Source organism: Cynocephalus volans, chromosome 11 (genome assembly GCF_027409185.1).
Source record: "Cynocephalus volans isolate mCynVol1 chromosome 11, mCynVol1.pri, whole genome shotgun sequence".
Classification (NCBI taxonomy): Eukaryota; Metazoa; Chordata; class Mammalia; order Dermoptera; family Cynocephalidae; genus Cynocephalus; species Cynocephalus volans.
In genome coordinates this window covers 92368190-92385608 of record NC_084470.1, presented here as the reverse complement: position 1 = coordinate 92385608, position 17419 = coordinate 92368190, and the positions used below count along the sequence as shown (strand labels likewise).

Here is a 17419-nt window from a genome sequence, read left to right as displayed (position 1 = left end):
AAAATAGAGTCAAGTAGACAGAGACACAGATAGCCGCACCTTTGGTGTTTGAGGCCCTGGGTCTAACTGCCCTAAAACCAGAGCAATGCCTGTCCTCTCTGCTGTCTGGTTAAATGAGCCACTAAATTCACTAATTCATTCATATTCTCCTTCCTCCCTCCCTATGTCCAAGTGTATATATATGTGTGTGTGTATGTCTGTGTCTATGAGTCTAAGTTGAGTTTCTAACACTTCCAACCAGAAATGCAACTAAGTAATATAGATGTTGAGGGCTTTTCTGGTTAGGGAGGTTAGGAAAATTAGAGGAAGCAGGGAAGAAATGTTTCTTCTCTACACACATACACAAAGGGTGTACATACGTACCCTTAATAACAATAACAAATCTCATTTCCTCAGTGCATGGCAAAAAATTCAGTGTGCGAATTTACACATGATGCACAATGAGTTTTTATAGATTAAAAAATTAAGAAATCAGAAAGGTTAAGTTCCCTGCCTAAGACCACCCACCAGTGAGTGGTAGAGCTGACCACTGAACCCAGGCCTGCTTGTCTTCCAGTCCTTGAGTCAGCTGCTCTCTCATCTTCCTAGCTTGGTTGTGATGTACCAGGGGCAAGGACCATTTCTTATTCCTCATTGTATACCCAAAGTGCCCTATCCCCTTATTCTATAAGGCAAACGTCTCCTCATCCTTCAAGGCCCAGTTCAAATGTCATCTCCTGAGATAAATCTTCACAGTAGATGCCCAATAAATATTTGCCAAGCTAAAGGCTACATTCCCTTGCAGCTAGGTGTGGCCATGTAACAAGGTTCTGGTTTACAGAGTGTGAGAAAAAGTAATGTGTGCATTTTCAGGTCACACCTTTAAAAGGAAGGGAGTGTGTCCTCCTCTTCCTTTTAAACCTCTTTCACTGGCTGGAATGCAGATGTGATAGCCTGAGCTACAGCAGACATCTTGGACCCTGAAATGGAAGCCACATGGTAAGGACAGCAGAGCAACAATATAGAAGGAGCCTGGGTCCCCAATACTGTGGCACTGCCACATCAGCTCTGGACTGCCTACATCCAAACTGTTAAGCTAATGAGAATAAAAATCTTTTTTTTTTTTTTTTCCCAAAAAGATGACTGGCAAGGGGATCTTAACCCTTGACTTGGTGTTGTCAGCACTATGCTCTCCCAAGTGAGCCATGGGCTGGCCTGTTGAATAAACATCTTCTTGAAACCACTGTATTTTGGAGTCTCATTATAGCAGCTTCGCCTGTACCTTAATTGTTACACTAAGCAAATGAATGGAATGAATAAAGGGATAAAGGCCTGAGTAAAAGAATAAGTGGTTGAACAGAGAGACCTTTTCAGAATATATTGCTAGTTATGCCCTGCCCCTGCTTAAAACCCTTAGGGACTTCCCAAAGATCCTTAGTGTGCCTACAAAGTCCTCTATCACTGGCTCCTCCTTCCTTGCCAAAGATGCCACTTTGCCCCAAGTACTTTTGTGTTCTAGCCACTATGACCTTCTTCCAGTCCCCTGAACATGCCAGATTCTCTCTCTGCTCAGCCCATTTGCATGAGCTGTTCCTTCTGCTTGGATTGCTCTTTGTCTGCCTAAACATCACTTCCTTGGGAAGGTCCTCCAGGGTGGGGTTACCATCATATACTATCTTGGCATTCACCATACAGTTACTGTACAATGTCCATGAGCTCCAGGAATGTGGAACTGGGTCTGCCTTATTAGCCAATAGATATATCTCCTGGACCCAATGCACAACTGCTCAATGAATGACTGGACACCATGGCACTCAGACACTTGGGGGGCACTTGTGCTAGACCAGGCATAGAACAATGACTCATGCCTCCAGCTCCTGCCACATGATGGCACAGGATGGTAGACCTGGGGCTAAACTAGAATCCAGAGAGCTCAACAGAAACTCACTCTGTGGCCTCATCTTCTCCTTTCTGGGCCTTCACTTCCCCATCTGTCAAATGGGAGCTTGGCAGTGGCTTTTGAAGATTGTTTTTTCAGCTACCAAACCCTTTCCTCAAATGAAATAATGAGAACCCAGTATAATTATGAGAAGTGAAAATGGGTGTCTTGCTGGAGTCATGAGTGGGAGCTGCAGGCCCCTCTCACTGCCAACAGCAGCTCCTGAGGTACTCCCAAGGAGCCTCTCTCTGCCAGACACCACTTGAAAGTCCCTCAGCTACATGACTGCCTAGGGCCCTCTCAGGAAGTGCTGATTTTGCCCTTTGAAAGACTTAGCAATGGTTCCCCAATTTACACCTTTTACCACGGAAACCACCTTTACTTATCACACCCACAGGAAAATGTTTTATTCCCATGGTAGTTGCTTTCTGGGTTGTCTACCTGGCCCATGACTGAGCATGCTCCCTCCTCTGGGACCTGGCTCTGGCACCATCCGGGGATTGAGCCCAAGCCCCTGGCAGCCGGGATTATACATTGGACCAGCCCCCCCTTACCTGACTGGCCAATAGGAGGACACCTGACACAACTTAGACCAATCAGGTTCTCTCCCTGAGAACTAAGCCTCTCAGTGCCGGTCCAACTATAACATGAAAATGGAGGTGTCCATATATCCTCACTAAGAGGATGGAAGAAAAGAAAAAGGGTGCCTACAGAGAGAAGAGGAGGAATAAAGCAGATTCAGAGAAAGCAGGCAGAGTTCTGTCAACATTCGAGGTTCTAGTCCTGCACCCCTGAGGCCCAGCAACACACCTGCCCTCAGTTTCCCCCTTTTTCCATATACTCGTGAGCTCCAGTAGGTTCTGCTACTTACAGCCCTGGGATATGAAATCCTGCCTCGGTAAAGGGATGTCCCTGGTCGGGCAGCGAGGCCAGCTGAGTGAGGGGCTCACCTCCTGCAGGCGGGCGGTCCTCCTCCGCAGGCACAGGCAGGCAGCCGCGGCCAAGGCCTCCGCGCAGTCCTGCGGCAGCCTCCCTGCTCTCTTCTCCAGGTATTTCTGGCAGATCTCCTTGGCTATCACCTTCTCCATGCCCGTCTTCCTGGAGCAGAGTGAGGCGGTGCTGCTTGGAATTTCAGTAAGGAGCAGATCCTTCTGCGAGAGGAAGAGCAGAGACGCCACAGTGTGAGCTGCAGGCCTGCGGGGCCACCGTGCGCGCCCCACCCACCTCCCGGGCTGCCCCAGAGCCGCGAACACTCCTCAGGCACCCCAGGATATCTTAAAAATAAAAGCAAGGGGCCCAGAAAAGAGCTGAAGAATCGCTGAATTCCCTATGCACAGGACATTCTGAGCACACTCATACCCCAAGCGCAGGTGCTTAAGCTTTCTAGGCCTAGGATACTTCATCGGGGAGAAGGAGATAACAACAATACCCCCTCCTACACGAACATTAAATGAGATGATGCACCTAAGGCTCCAAGTGTGACACCTGACACTGAACAGACATTCAAGAGTCAATTAATGATAACAACTAATAACAATAGTAGCTATCATTTATATAGTGCTTGCTACATGCTGAACACTTCACTTACATTAATAATTTAATCTTATTAACAATAACGTGGGCTGGCCACTTGGCTTAGTTGGTAGAGCCCAGCCCTGTAACACCGGGGCAAGGGTTCAGATCCCCCCACCAGCCAGTGGCCAAAAAAAAAAAACCCAACCAATTACAAAATTATGATATAAAATAAACATTTTCAAAGGTAGGATTCTGACCTATGTATATATAGAACAGGAGATCTCCTATACTATGATATTATGCCTATTTATATTTTTATACATTTTGTATTTACATATTATATATTTTCTGATATGTTATAATTCGTGAAAAGCAAGAATCTGAACTATGCATACAATAGAAGATATGCTATAGAAATAATAATTATGTGCTGGCTAGTGAGCTCAGTTGGTTAGAGTATGGTGTTATAACACCAAGGTCAAGAGTTTGGATCCCCATACCGGCCAGCTGCCAAATATATATATATGTGTGTATATATATATATTTTTTCTATACAAATATGAAAGTGTATTTATATAGTATAAGTTATGATACATATTTCATGAGTAATATGGTATATATTTGCACATTTGCAAATATACAAAAATATGTTACAAATAAACACTTATTGATTAAATATATTAAATATATTATAAGGAAATTAATGTCTAATATAATTATGTATACTATTGATATAATCTAGTTATAGTGCATTAATCTATTATATCATTATAATGACAAATGAAACATTTATATTTGTTATATTTGTGATATATTCTTTTGTATAAATAATACATTTATATATAATTTGTCATATGTAATATATACTTTAAATAATGTTATATATGTACATATTTGTAATTATAGATCATAAAATACATGGCATTTTATACAGTTATATGTATTAATTTTATAATGTTTATATATATTTCAATCTACTTTGTTACATACTATATGGTATGTGTATTACATGTAGTATATTTCATAATAAAATAAGTCTAATGAAATTCCATGCTATGAATAATATAAAATATAAATATCTATTTAAATATATTAATAATATAAACACATAAATAAGGATCAGAGGGCAGGTTGCAAAATATTAACAGTTGTTATCTCCAAGCATCGTTCTGTTTTCTTTTTTATACTTTCTTATATTTACCAAATTTTCTACAAACTGTTTTGCATTTACAATTACAAAAATGAAGGTTAAAAGTTTTGTGCGTGTGTTTTTAACATCAAGAGTTCCTGATATTCTATAATACAGTATTTACCATCTCTTACCTGTTCCCTTCAGAAACCCCAGACTTTGTGACAGTCTGGCACCTGCTGGCCTTGCTCATCTCATCTCCTTCCTCTGTCCCTCTACCTCACTGCACTCAACCACTCTGGCTGGCTTCCTTCTGTTCTTGGAAACCCCTAAGCTCATCCTGCCTCAGGGCCTTTGCACTTGCTCTTCCCTGTGTCTGGAATGCACCTCCCTTCAAGTTTACTATGTCCTGCTCCCTTACTTCATTAAGGTTTCTGCTCAGATGTCACCTTCTCCAAGAGGCCTTCCCAACCTAAAATAGCCCTTCCCCACTCCTTCACTCTGTTTCCTACTCTTATTCTAGTTTCTTCATAGCATAGGAAATATACATTTTTGTTTATTAGAATATCATTTCTTCTCCACCACTAGAATCAAAGTACCATGAGGGTAGGAACCTTATCGTGGTCACCACTGTACCCCCAGCACCTACCACACTGCCTGGCACATAGTAAATGTCTCATAAATGTTTTCATAAATTGTACATACTAACTTATTTTTGGTTAAGTTACATACATCTTTTCGTATAATTTTATTATTTTTAATAGATGTGACATTAAATGTAAAATTAATTATTTTATGCAATTTTTCATACAAATACATTTACAATTCGGAAAAAAAGATTATGGTCAGCCATGGGTTGTGATGTTTGCTTCAAAAATGAAACAAAATAAAACAGTCCCCACCTTTCCTCAGCTTCCCCATCCAGCAAATGGGTTATTTGAGGATCCCAGGACACCTACATGCCTGACACCACCAGAAATTCAATAGCTGCAGAGTAAAATCCTGTAGCTGGCAAGGGTTGAGCTTCTGACCCTTTTGTATAATTCTCTTGTGTGCGCTTTTTTCTTTTTTTTTTTTGGCTGGTAAGGGGATCGCAACCCTTGGCTCGGTGTTGTCCGCACCATGCTCAGCCAGTGAGCGCACCAGCCATCCCTATATGGGATCCGAACCCGCGGCCTCGGTGCTATCAGCACTGCACTCTCCTGAGTGAGTCATGGGGCCGGCCCTGTGCTTTGCTTTTTAAATGTTTATGTTTTTAAAAAGTAAAATGGGAGTTCCGGTCAAGATGGCAGAATAGACAGTCCCCAGTGTCACTCTCTCCCACAGATCAACCAATTTACAACTATAAAAATATTAACATCAGCCAAGCTGGAGCTCAGGGTAAGAGGAGGAGAGACCTACAGAGTTTATGAAGGCAGGAGCAACCACGATAAGAGAAAGAAAAAACTGCTCTGAGCATTTCGGGCCACAGCTGCTTTAATGCTGGAACTGCTGAGTGCATGGAGCAGGAGCCAGCAGAAGCTGCAGCTGAGCCTTTCAGATGGCGTTACTTGGAGGCAGCAGGGGAGAAAAGGGCCTTGGCAGCCCCCGGGACAGCAAAACCACTAACAGCGCTCCCATGGACCAATGCAGGAGCAAGGAGCCAGGACAGCTGAAAAAGGGGAGCCATTCAGAGGCCGGTGAGTCATCGCAAGGGACCGGCATAGGACCCACCCCATGGGAAATGTTTGGAGCATGAGCAGTGGGGGAGATGGGCCCACCGGGAGAACACTGTGACACACCAAGGACAGCCGATCCATTCCCCCAATCACAGGAGAACACTGGGACACAGCAAGGACAGCTGATCCACCCCCCAATCAGTGCAGAACCACTCAGAGGAGACTGGTTGGGAATGCAGAATTGCAAGGGGTGCAGTTTGATGAAAAAACTGAGGCCCAGATCAGAGTTTCTACACAACCCAGGTGCACTGAGTCTCGGGAGACCCAGAAGTACCTATAAGGTCAACCATTAAACCTTGAGCTGCACAAAAAGCCTTCCCTAGGGAAACAGCAGCAAAGCAGCAATTTAGCTCAACCACACAGCTCAAGTACTGGTTCCCACAGGAAGTTCCCCCGTTTTAGAAATAAGCAAAGGACAAAAAATTAGTTCTGGCCCAGGCACACCACCAGTGCCTTGGGGCCTGCCTGGGAACCGGAGGCTTGAAGCTGGGGCCTGAACCCCCCCTCCCAGAACCAGGCACACTGCGCCAGCACCTTGGGGCCCACCCGGTGACCCGAGGCATGGATCTGGGGACCAGATGAACCCCACAACCAGGCACACTGCCAGCACCAAGGAACATGCCAAAAACATCACCTCTGTGTGGGTAGCCCACCACAACAACCATGGCTGCTGTGAAAGCAACTAGACACCACAACCACCACGCAGATGGTCCACCAACCACTGGAGTGCATTGACACAAGGAGAGTCACCAGCAGAGATAAAGAAAAAAGAGGATGTCTCTCTCCACAAAGCCCATTTCAGAGTGACAGAGGAAGCATCTGCACTATGATAATATTGGGGGACCTGATCACACCTTTCAGCATTGGACAGATCATCTAGGCAACAAATCAACAAAGTAACCATTATCCTTTCAGGAGAGAAGAAATCTAGAGTAATTAGAGGGGAGAGGGGGGAGTGAGAAGGGGATGGGGGATTAGACAAGGGGCATAAAGAATAATGATGATTTGTAACAATATATATGCTAGTAATATTGATTTGATCAACATATCTCAATGTTGAACCCCAAAAACATGTATGATCAATTTTGATTCAATAAATGAAATAAATAAAAAAAAAAAAAGTATAATGATACTCAAAGTGGATACCTCAATAAATAAGAGTAGAAGCATACTATTTACAGATATGGAGGTTCCCGCCATCGAAACAGAAGCAGAAACTGTTAAAAGCAATTACCCTGACACTACCCCTAATGAAATGATGGATCTCAGCTAGCAGCTGCCACAAAGAGACACTGAGAACACACAGCCAGAGGATGACAGGGGACCTTACAGTGGAGGAGTAGGCAACTCCCCCAAACCCACTGATCAGTCTTAGCATTCAAAGTAGAACGACAGGCTGCACACCCCATGTTGTAACGCATGCACACAGCACCTCAAGGAAGTGTTCTTGACAAAAGCATTGAACGTGAACCTAAATAAGTATCAAGAGCTAACTGCTAGGGTACAGGAAACATAAGGCACAGAGAAATGAGTGAAGAATACCACAATGACGTAATCAGCAACCCCTGAATGTGAGACTGTCCGTATAGGACAAACAGCCCACTTTATACAAAAACTCAATGACATACAGAAAGAAAACGGGGGTGTGGAAGTGCTGTGAGAGAACCAGAGTCCTAAGAAACATAACCAAAGTAATATGTGGACCTTCTTTGGATCTGGTTTCCAACAAACCACCTTCAAAAACAGCTTTTCAGACAATTTGGGAAATCGAAATATGGGATGGATATTAAATGATATTAAGGAATTAGGAAAATAACTATATTTCATGGATGAAATGACATAGTATCTGGGATTTGCTTTAAAATACACACAAAAAGGGCCGGCCCGTGGCTCACTCGGGAGAGTGTGGTGCTGATAACACCAAGGCCACGGGTTTGGATCCTACATAGGGATGGCCGGTTAGCTCACTGGGTGAGCGTGGTGCTGACAACACCAAGTCAAGGGTTAAGATCCCCTTACCGGTCATCTTTTAAAAAAAAATAAAAAATAAAATAAAATAAAATACACACAAAAAAAGTTTTCTGGGTGCATAAGAAGACATAAGAAAAGCATAATGTCGATAATTGATGGGATGGATATCTGGGGATTCCTTATATTCTTCTCTTTACTTTTGTGTATGTTTGAAATTGTCCATGATAAAAAGCCATCTCTGAGAGGAGAACAGGGAAGGGGAGGACAGAGGCGTGGAGTTGTTGCCCTGTGCTGCTGGGTTTTCTAAGCCAGGTGTGTGGAGTACTTGAATTTAAAATGTTAATTAAATAGAAATTGTTATTACAAAAGCAACATTATTATTATAAAAAGTTTTTAAAAATGAAAACAAAAGTGGTAAAAGTTTTGGGGCAAAAGTTAAAAACTTTCCCCTCATTTTCACTCTCCAAAGGCAACCCCTGCAAATAGTTTGGATTATATTATTATATTAGTTCCTGCCATACAGCTACAATGATTGAGCTATATATCTACTTATATATAATAACTATAATATTAGCAAGCAATATCCTAAGAGCTATTAGAATAATAATAGTAATAATAGCTAACATATATTGTGCTCAAAACATTCTGGACACGCTTTTAGGGATTTCACATATTACTTAACCTTCAATATGCCCTATCAGGTAGGTACTATTATCATCCCAATTTACAGATAAAAAAATATATATATATGTTTTTATTCATTCATCTATTTTTACCAAAATTATACTACATGTACTGTTCTGAACTTTCTTTTTTCACTTGGAGATATGTCCCTGTCAGAACATATATGTCTTTCTCATTTTTGTTTTTTAATAAGAATATTTACATTGGCTTTATTCAGAACCGCCAAAACCTGGAAATAACCCACGTGTCCAGCAACTGGTGAACAGATAAACAAATTGTCATATATCCATACAATGGAACACTCCTCAGCAACCAAAAGGAACAAACCACTGACACATGCAACAACAAAGATGAACCCCAAAAGACACCCTAAGTGAAAGAAGACAGAAACAAATGGATACAAACTTTACGATTCCATTTATGACACTCTTAAAAAGACAGAAGTATACAGATAAAAATTAGATCAGTAGTTGCCAGGGGCTGGTATTCCGTGGTATGTTTCATTGGATCATAATTTCTTTATCCACTTCCCCATTGACAGATATTTGTCTGCAGTGCTTTACTATTATAGATAATGCTACAGTAAACATCCTTGTTCATCAGGTCATTGTGTGCATGTTTCTCTAGTGCACAAATGAAGCTGCTGCATTTAGAGGGCACATGCATTTTTAATTTTAATGCAAACCACCAAATGTCCTCAGGAAACCGTGGCAACTAACTGTCCCCTGAGCATGGCAGGAGGGCTGCTTCCTCCCACCCTGGACCCTGGAGGTGTCAGCAAGCTTTCCTCTCTGACTCGAATCTTGATTGCCCATCAGATTGCATGTTCCACAACAAGACAGGATGAGATACAATATTCGGGTCTAGAGGAAGAGAAAGAAACTAGATTTTGAAAAAATGATATCCTCCACATTTTTAGATGCCATTAACAAACAAAACCTAGAAAATTTCATAAGTACCTCAAAAGCCTTCTCCTCCTGTGACATTTGTCCAGGGAGCCCCAGAGGACTGCTGGGGAATGCATCTTCAGAAACTAGTCAGTAGATGAGAAACTGTCCCAAACAGCCCCAAACCACATCCGAATGGCCCAAACCTCTTTGCAGCATGTGGCATCTAGGGCCCCAAAGGAACAGAGCCCACAGAGTTCAGCAAAGAGATAAGTCATGTTCTTCTGCATACAGGCCTCCCCACCCAGAGCCCAGGGGATGCTCTGGAGGCCCGGCCACCCAAAAAAGCTGGCTGTTCCAATGGTCTCATTGTCCAGTCAGAAAAGTGAACCCTCTCACTGATAAAGAGGACTAGAGCTTGCACAAGATTTGGAACTCTGCAGAAGACAGGTTCAAATCCCAGCTCCACTTCTGATCTCACTGGGGGCCACTAGACAAGTCACTTCTCCTTGGCCTCCATTTGTTTTCTCAGCCGTAAAATGAGGAGGATAATACTGAATCCGTGTAACCGGACAGTCAAGAGAAACACTCAAGCAAGTGTTGTGGTTAAGAACTGAGGATCTGGAATCTGGTAGGCCTGACTCAGAAGTCCATCTCTGACACTTAGCAACTCTGAGATCTCACATAAATCTCAGAGGCTGCATTCTTCATCTGTAGACAAACATAACAACCCTACCATGGAAATTTTGAGATGATTTAGAAAGACAATGTACGTAAAGTATCTAATACAGAGTCAGGCTATGTTTTTATATTATTGAAATGGATATATATATATTTTTATTTATTATTTTTTTTAAATCTCAGATCTTTGACCTACAAAATGGAAATAATTGTTTTTCTTATATGAACCTGTTTTGAAGAGCTGAAATAACTTTTACCACTTTGAGGACAAACCCTATCTAATTTCATGACATATAGAGAAGAAATGGGTTTCCCTAAACATCCTACATTCTATTCGCATGAAAAAGCGATTGTTGTCTGGTTGGTGGGGATGGGAGGTTAAAGCTACTCTGCAGAGATGCAAATCAAAGCCTGGATGGAGGACTCATTAGCATGTATAAAATGGTTAGATTCGAGGTCCCTGCCCTTCCTATCCACGTAGCTGTGAGGCCCAAATGTACTTCCCCCTCCACTGCCAGATGTGATTGGTTCACTTACCAGGTAAACTGGGTTTCGGTCATTATCCATTGCAGGGATGCCAGTGAGAACCTCGGCTAATACCTGAAAAGAATAGAACATGGAGTTAGCACAGTTCAGACACTCATGCACAAGGTCAGGCAGGAGATTCTGACCAAGAGAGAAGCTTCTTTTCAGTAGCAAAAACTGAGCTCCAGGCCCCGCTCTGTCATTTGCCAGCAGAGACACTCACCCAAAATCTGGGACGTGGGAACAGCACTAAACACCTCCTCCAACTAAAGATGTTACCCAGCTGCCAGCGGAAGGTTCTAATTAACTGGCAGCAAGGCAGGGAGGATGGAATCCAAAAACTCATGTGTGCATATGTATGTGTACTGTCCTAAGTTTTAATTATTTTTTTATTTTTTTAAGGCTAGTCAAGTGAAGTAGTAGGAATGGAAAAGGAACAAAGAAATCTGTAACTGCAAGTTTTATATATATATAAATATATATGCACACATGCTATTTTTTAACAACACAGTGGCAGCAGCCAGGAGTGGGCAGCAGAGGGCACCCCTGCACAAGTGGGTCAGAAGCCTTGTCGTGACAGGAAGGGAGAGAACAAGGGGAAATGAACAAACATTTCCATCACCTCTTCCACACCCCAGACTTTGTGCCCAGCCCTTTACGGACGTCATTTAGTGCTCACCAAAAAACACTGAGAAATGCACTGTGCTCCCCACAGGAGGAACCAACATTCAAAATCATTCCCATCCACCAGTGGCAGGGCTAAGAAAAGGGGTGGAAGGAGCCAGTGGGCAATCAATAAATGAATGAATGGATGGCGAAGGGATGAACAAATGAGGAAGTCAATACTAACACCAAAAGCTGAGACAGAAAGTCGAGAGTATACAGAAACCAGGAATGATGGCTGAGGGTAGGAATAAAAACAATAATAACCACAGTAACAGTAATATCCTTGATATGGTAGTACTGTGCTAACCAGTTTATATACATTATCCCATTAATCTCCATATATATCATTAGCCCCATTTTACAGAAGACAAAACTGAGGCCCAGAGACAGAGGTGATGCAGCGTAGGTCACACAGCTGAAAGTAACTGAGCTGGGTCTGGGCCACAGTGCCTAGTGGCCCAGACCTAGGGAGTCCCATGGTTCTTAAAGGAGCAAGAGCCTACGCCCGCCCTGCTGAGCTTCACTGAACAACTCCCAGTGGAATGGAAGGAGGCAAGGAAACCACACACCTGACTGGACTGGGAGGCAGAGGGAAGTGAAACCTAGCATATAGATGTCAAGCTGTGGGCAGAAAGTGGAAGGACAGGAGACCGTGGTCAGAGAGAAGAAGTGCAGAGTTTGAGGCTGGAGTGGAAGAGACAGGGTAAGACCCAAGGTGCAACTGTTTGCAGCTCTATCTACAGTAGTCAAACGTTGGAACCAACCTAAATGTTCCTCATCGGACGAGCGAATAAGGGAAATATGATATATTAACACAATGGAATGCTACTCTGCAGTAAAAAAGAATGAAATTCTGCCATTTGCAGCAACATGGATGAACTGAGAAAATTATGTTAAGTGAAATAAGCCAGGCACAGAAAGAGAAATACAACATTTTCTCACTTATATGTGGGAGCTAATGGGCCGGCCCGTGGCTCACTCAGGAGAGTGTGGTGCTGATATGTGGGAGCTAACAAAAATAAACAAAACAAAAAAAGATACAACAATCAAAATAATTCACTAAACTTTTTAAGTGAAGAGAACAGAACTGAGGTTGCAGGGGATGGGAAAGGGGGAGAGAGAGGGAAGAAAGGGAGGAATTGGTAAAGGGCCATGAAAATCAATTACATTATATAATGATAAATAAAAATTTTTTTTAAAAGGCCATGGGCCAGGGCTGGTAGCACCAAGACCGCAGGTTCGGATCCTATATAGGGATGGCCAGAGCGCTCACTGGCTGAGCGTGGTGCAGACAACACCGTGCTGGGGGTTGTGATCCCCTTACCGGTCAGAAGAAGAAAAAAAAAAAAAAAAAAGGCCATGGGCCAGATATGGCCTAGGGGCCATAGCCTGCCAGTACCTGCTGCATGTTGATTGGACATATCTATACTCCCTACCACATCCTGTGCTTACAAAGGAACTGTGGAAGGACAGGAAAGTGCAGGCCTGAAAGATGCACTTACTATCCCACAGCTGAAGATGTCCACGCGCTCTGTCAGCTGCCCCACCCTGATGAAATCTTCTGGCAGATATGCAGCTGAAGCCTGGAAAAGGTGGGTCTTCATCATGGTGTATTTTGACCTTTTGTTGACGAGACACAGGTGAGCCATTGGATGAGCCAGCTTGGGGATGAAATTTTGGTCCAGCAAAACATTGGAGCTGTGGAAAATCAAGCAGAGAACCCTTCTCATTTTAAGCTGGATATTAAGAGGTTACCACAGAGACCCTTTTAGAAAACAACTTAGCAGTGAGCATGTCAGCCCCTGCAAGTTGGAGGGTCACTGAAGACCCTCAACATGGAGTTGCTGAACCAGCCTGACAGGGAAAGGGAGACATCAGGGGCCCATTCCCTCCAGCAAACGGGGATGGAGTTAAGAATTAGTCTTGGGGTGCCAGGAATGTGGCCAAAGAGGTGCAGCCTTCCTGATCCCCACAGATGTCAACCCTGATGGGCCTCAGCTTGCCAATGCCATCGTTATGCTGGCTCGGTCTCTGCCAAAACTGTTCCAACCCCCAGTTCTGGCCTGCCTGATGCAAATCTAAATGCCAGCATCCTTTGTAACTAACTAAACCTGCCCAGATTTGGGGGAATAAGAAGAGAGCAATAAAAATATTTTTGGACCCAGTCATTTAACCCATGGGAGTGAACTCTGAGAAAGTACTCCAAAGGAAAAAAAAGCTAACCTGCATGTGTAAAAATATTCAGCGTAGAACTAATTCCAAACAGTATTTTAAAAAGGAGACACCGATTCCAGCACACACTATCAGGAGTGGTAAGTAAATCATGGGCAGATCCCTTCAATGGAAGACTAAGAAGCCACTAAAAACATGAGGATATGCAATGTGGGGAAGTGTTCACCATGTTTCAATGAAGGGGAAAAAACACAATATGAATTGGTAACCAGGCAACCGTGCTACCTTAGGGCTAAGGATTTGTGTGGACAGGGACTGAAAAGAAATAAAAAATAGTGGCCAGCTGATGAGTCAGGGGGTAGGTGAGTGGCAACCTCCCACCCTTTCATTTCCTTTCTTGCTATTACACTCATTGATGCAATGAAACAAAAATTAGGGGAGAAAAAAGACGAAAGGTCTTACATGTGCCAAATGGTGAGAGAACTTTGGGGAAGTGTGAGTACGATGGTTCCAGGGCCAGTTCTGCTAGATTTTCCGGTAGCTTCTGGAATCTCTTTCCATGCTGCCTGTCCCCCAGTGGGGTTCTCTTATTCTTGGATGCATAGCACTAAGATTCTGGGGTACAGGCCTAACCTGCAGAAAGCCTCCCTGACAACATGCTATCACCTACAGATATACAAGCAGGGGACAGGTCTCCAAGAAGACCCTGAACGAGGAGCTCAAAATCCCAGGGGGCTCGGCAGACATGGTCCAAAGCTTGAGAATGGGGTCCAAGCCAGCTTCTGAGTGGACAGTGAAATGCACCAGGGTGTGGAGGGCTTGTTGGGAAAATGGCAGCTCAAGAAGATGAATGTTGTGCCAGGTGGGCAGTTCCTGCTGAGAATGATCACAGGCACAGCACAACCCAGAAACACTGATTTTTGAGGGCATAACAAAGAAAGAAAGAAGATACCCATGGGAGGGGAGAGGAGGAGAGAAAAGCAAAGAGGAGAGAGAGAGAGAGAGAGAGAGGAAGGAGACCCAGGAACAGATTGGTTTCATCCTTGCAGCCCAGGCCCTTGGCAGGGTCTGTCCCAACTCTCTCACCTCTTGATGTTGCTGTGGATGATCTCCAGGCTGTGCAAGTGCTTGACAGCACGAAGCAGCCCTGAGCAGACGCTGATGCGCTGGGGCCATGGGAGGGGGTCAGAACCACTCTAAGAGAAGGAAAAGAAAGAAGAGAAATAGTCACAATTGTGCCTTTTTAAAGTCCTGATGGCAGGATCCTGGGCTCCTGTGTTTTCCCCGCACCTCATGTCTTCTGCAACAGAGCTCAGCTGGCATGGTTTACTGGCACAGTACTATGGGTTTTGACATCAGAGAGATCTAGGTGTAAATCCCAGTTCAGACATGCACTAGCTGTGTTACTTCAGAAAAGACATTTAATGTCTCTGAGCCTCGGTTTCTTCAGGTATAAAACAGAAATGTTTTAGGGTCGCTGTAAGGATTCAAGGAAGTATATGGTATGGCCCTGGCATAGTGTCTGCCACACAGTAGGCGCTCAATAAACAGCAATAATTTTTATCATGACTATTACAGTGGCAGCTCTGGAAGTTCTCTCTAGGAGGGATGGCTGGAAGAGGAGCTAGGGAGTTTGTGTTTGTACACCAAGCACATGGGCCTAATACCAATTTTATGTATATTGGGGGGAAATTCACAAGCTCTGCTGGAGATTGTGGGGTGGGCTAAAGCCTCCCCCTTGCTCCCAGGTGCTGCCACTGTTGTTCTAAGACCGAATCCTCCAGGCTAAATCACCATCTATTTTTCAAACCTTGTCTTAGGTCTCCCATCCTCTAAAAACTGGCCTGGACAACCCCCTAATAGATTTCCTCTCAAAAACACTGAAATCTGGAGCCGGATGGACCCAATTTAAACCCTGGCCTGACATCTGTCAGTTATGCTCCTTTCGGCAAGCTGCTGTTTCTATGTGCCAGAAACCCCTCCTTTGCAAAATGGGGGAAACCTCTTTGGTTGTACAAGGGAGATGACACATGTAAATTCTTTATTTATCATGGTGTCTCACACACAGTGAGAGCTCAGAAAAGCTAATGATCATGAGTAAATCATCAATAACTGCTTTGTCCAGTCCCTGCCAAGGGAAGCAATCTTTCTGTTGTGGAATAACTCTTTCTCCTCTATTTGAGGATTTTGTAAGCAGGTTTGTTTTAAAAATTACATATTTTTAATAGGTATTATATTCATATGATCTAATACTCTAAAGGTAGAAAAGTGCATATAGTAAAAGTTCCCTTCCCATCCTATGCCCCAGCTACCTAGTTCTCCTCCCCAGAGGCTGCCAATGTACCAGTTTCTTGTGTATTTTTCCAAAGATATTCCATAAATACACAAGCAAATAGCTATATACTGGAATAACATTTACAGCAAATATTCACCTCCACTTTTCTATACTCTACCTCTTAATTCTTTTTCTTTTTTTTTTTTTTTTTTTTTTAAAAGATGACCGGTAAGGGGATCTTAACCCTTGACTTGGTGTTGTCAGCACCACGCTCAGCCAGTGAGCGAACCGGCCATCCGTCTATGGGATCCGAACCCGAGGCCTTGGTGTTCTCAGCACCGCACTCTCCCGAGTGAGCCACGGGCCGGCCCTTAATTCTTTTTCTTATCCAACTGCATTGGCTAACACCTCCAGAACAATGATCAGCAAAATTAGTGCTATGGGATACCTCTGTCTTGCTCTTGTCTTGAATGAAATGCCTCTTGTCAGATAATTTTTTTATAGGTTTCCTGAAAATGTTTAGCCAGATCTTATCTATCCTGGCCCAACTTCTCTCCTTGAAGCTTTCCCTTGAATCCCTAACTGGGTGGTGCCTGGTCCTGTTCTCTGACCACGACCAAGTCCCATACCTGACCATGGAGTATGTCCTGTAAAGAACCATTTGCCATGTAGGGGTAGATCAAGCTGTGAAACTGTCTTCCGGCACAGACGCCCAGCACAGGTAAGATGTTGGGGTGGCAGCATCTGAAATCAGGCACCAGTGCAGGGGTGAGGAGTCAGACAGAAAGAATAATCAGACTGATCTACTTCCTCACCTTCCACCTCTCTTCTGCATTCTCCACCCCCAAGGCCACTAGTCACCTTCCAGGTACCAAATGCTCTGACACCTAAGGCCACAGTACCAGGATAGAAAGATGAAAACTGCCTGCCTTCAAGGAGCTCCAAGTATAGTTTCCCCATTCTGCTTTACTGCTCTGCAGCATATGACACCTTAACTGCCCCACATCCAGAAACAGAGACTAAGAGATTAAGGAATTTGTCTTATGTCACAAACTCACTAAGAGTGAAGCCAGGACCAGATTCCATGGTTGTCTAATGCCAGGGCTGGGGTTCTTCCCCAAAAATACTCTCCCACTGGGTTCTGAGTCACTGTTCCCTCCTGACTCTCTTATCACTCTTTCTTGGCCTTTTCCACTAAGACCTTCCTCCTTTGCTTTGCACTGAAACAAAGCTCCTTATCTCGCTCTGTTTGCTGCTGCTTCTCCAGGTACCTCCTAC

At 43.6% G+C, this 17419-nt stretch overlaps 1 protein-coding gene across 1 annotated transcript in view; it reads right to left on the bottom strand.

The window, feature by feature from the left end:
* Positions 1 to 17419, bottom strand: part of IRAK2 (interleukin 1 receptor associated kinase 2) — a 66314-nt gene that overhangs the window by 3092 nt on the left and 45803 nt on the right. The window contains exons 7-11 of the mRNA XM_063114592.1: positions 16771 to 16885; positions 14953 to 15062; positions 13197 to 13392; positions 11041 to 11103; positions 2869 to 3069 (exon numbers count right to left, since the gene is read on the bottom strand). Of these exons, the coding sequence (XP_062970662.1) occupies positions 2869 to 3069; positions 11041 to 11103; positions 13197 to 13392; positions 14953 to 15062; positions 16771 to 16885 (685 nt within the window). The remainder of the gene's footprint in view (positions 1 to 2868; positions 3070 to 11040; positions 11104 to 13196; positions 13393 to 14952; positions 15063 to 16770; positions 16886 to 17419) is intronic.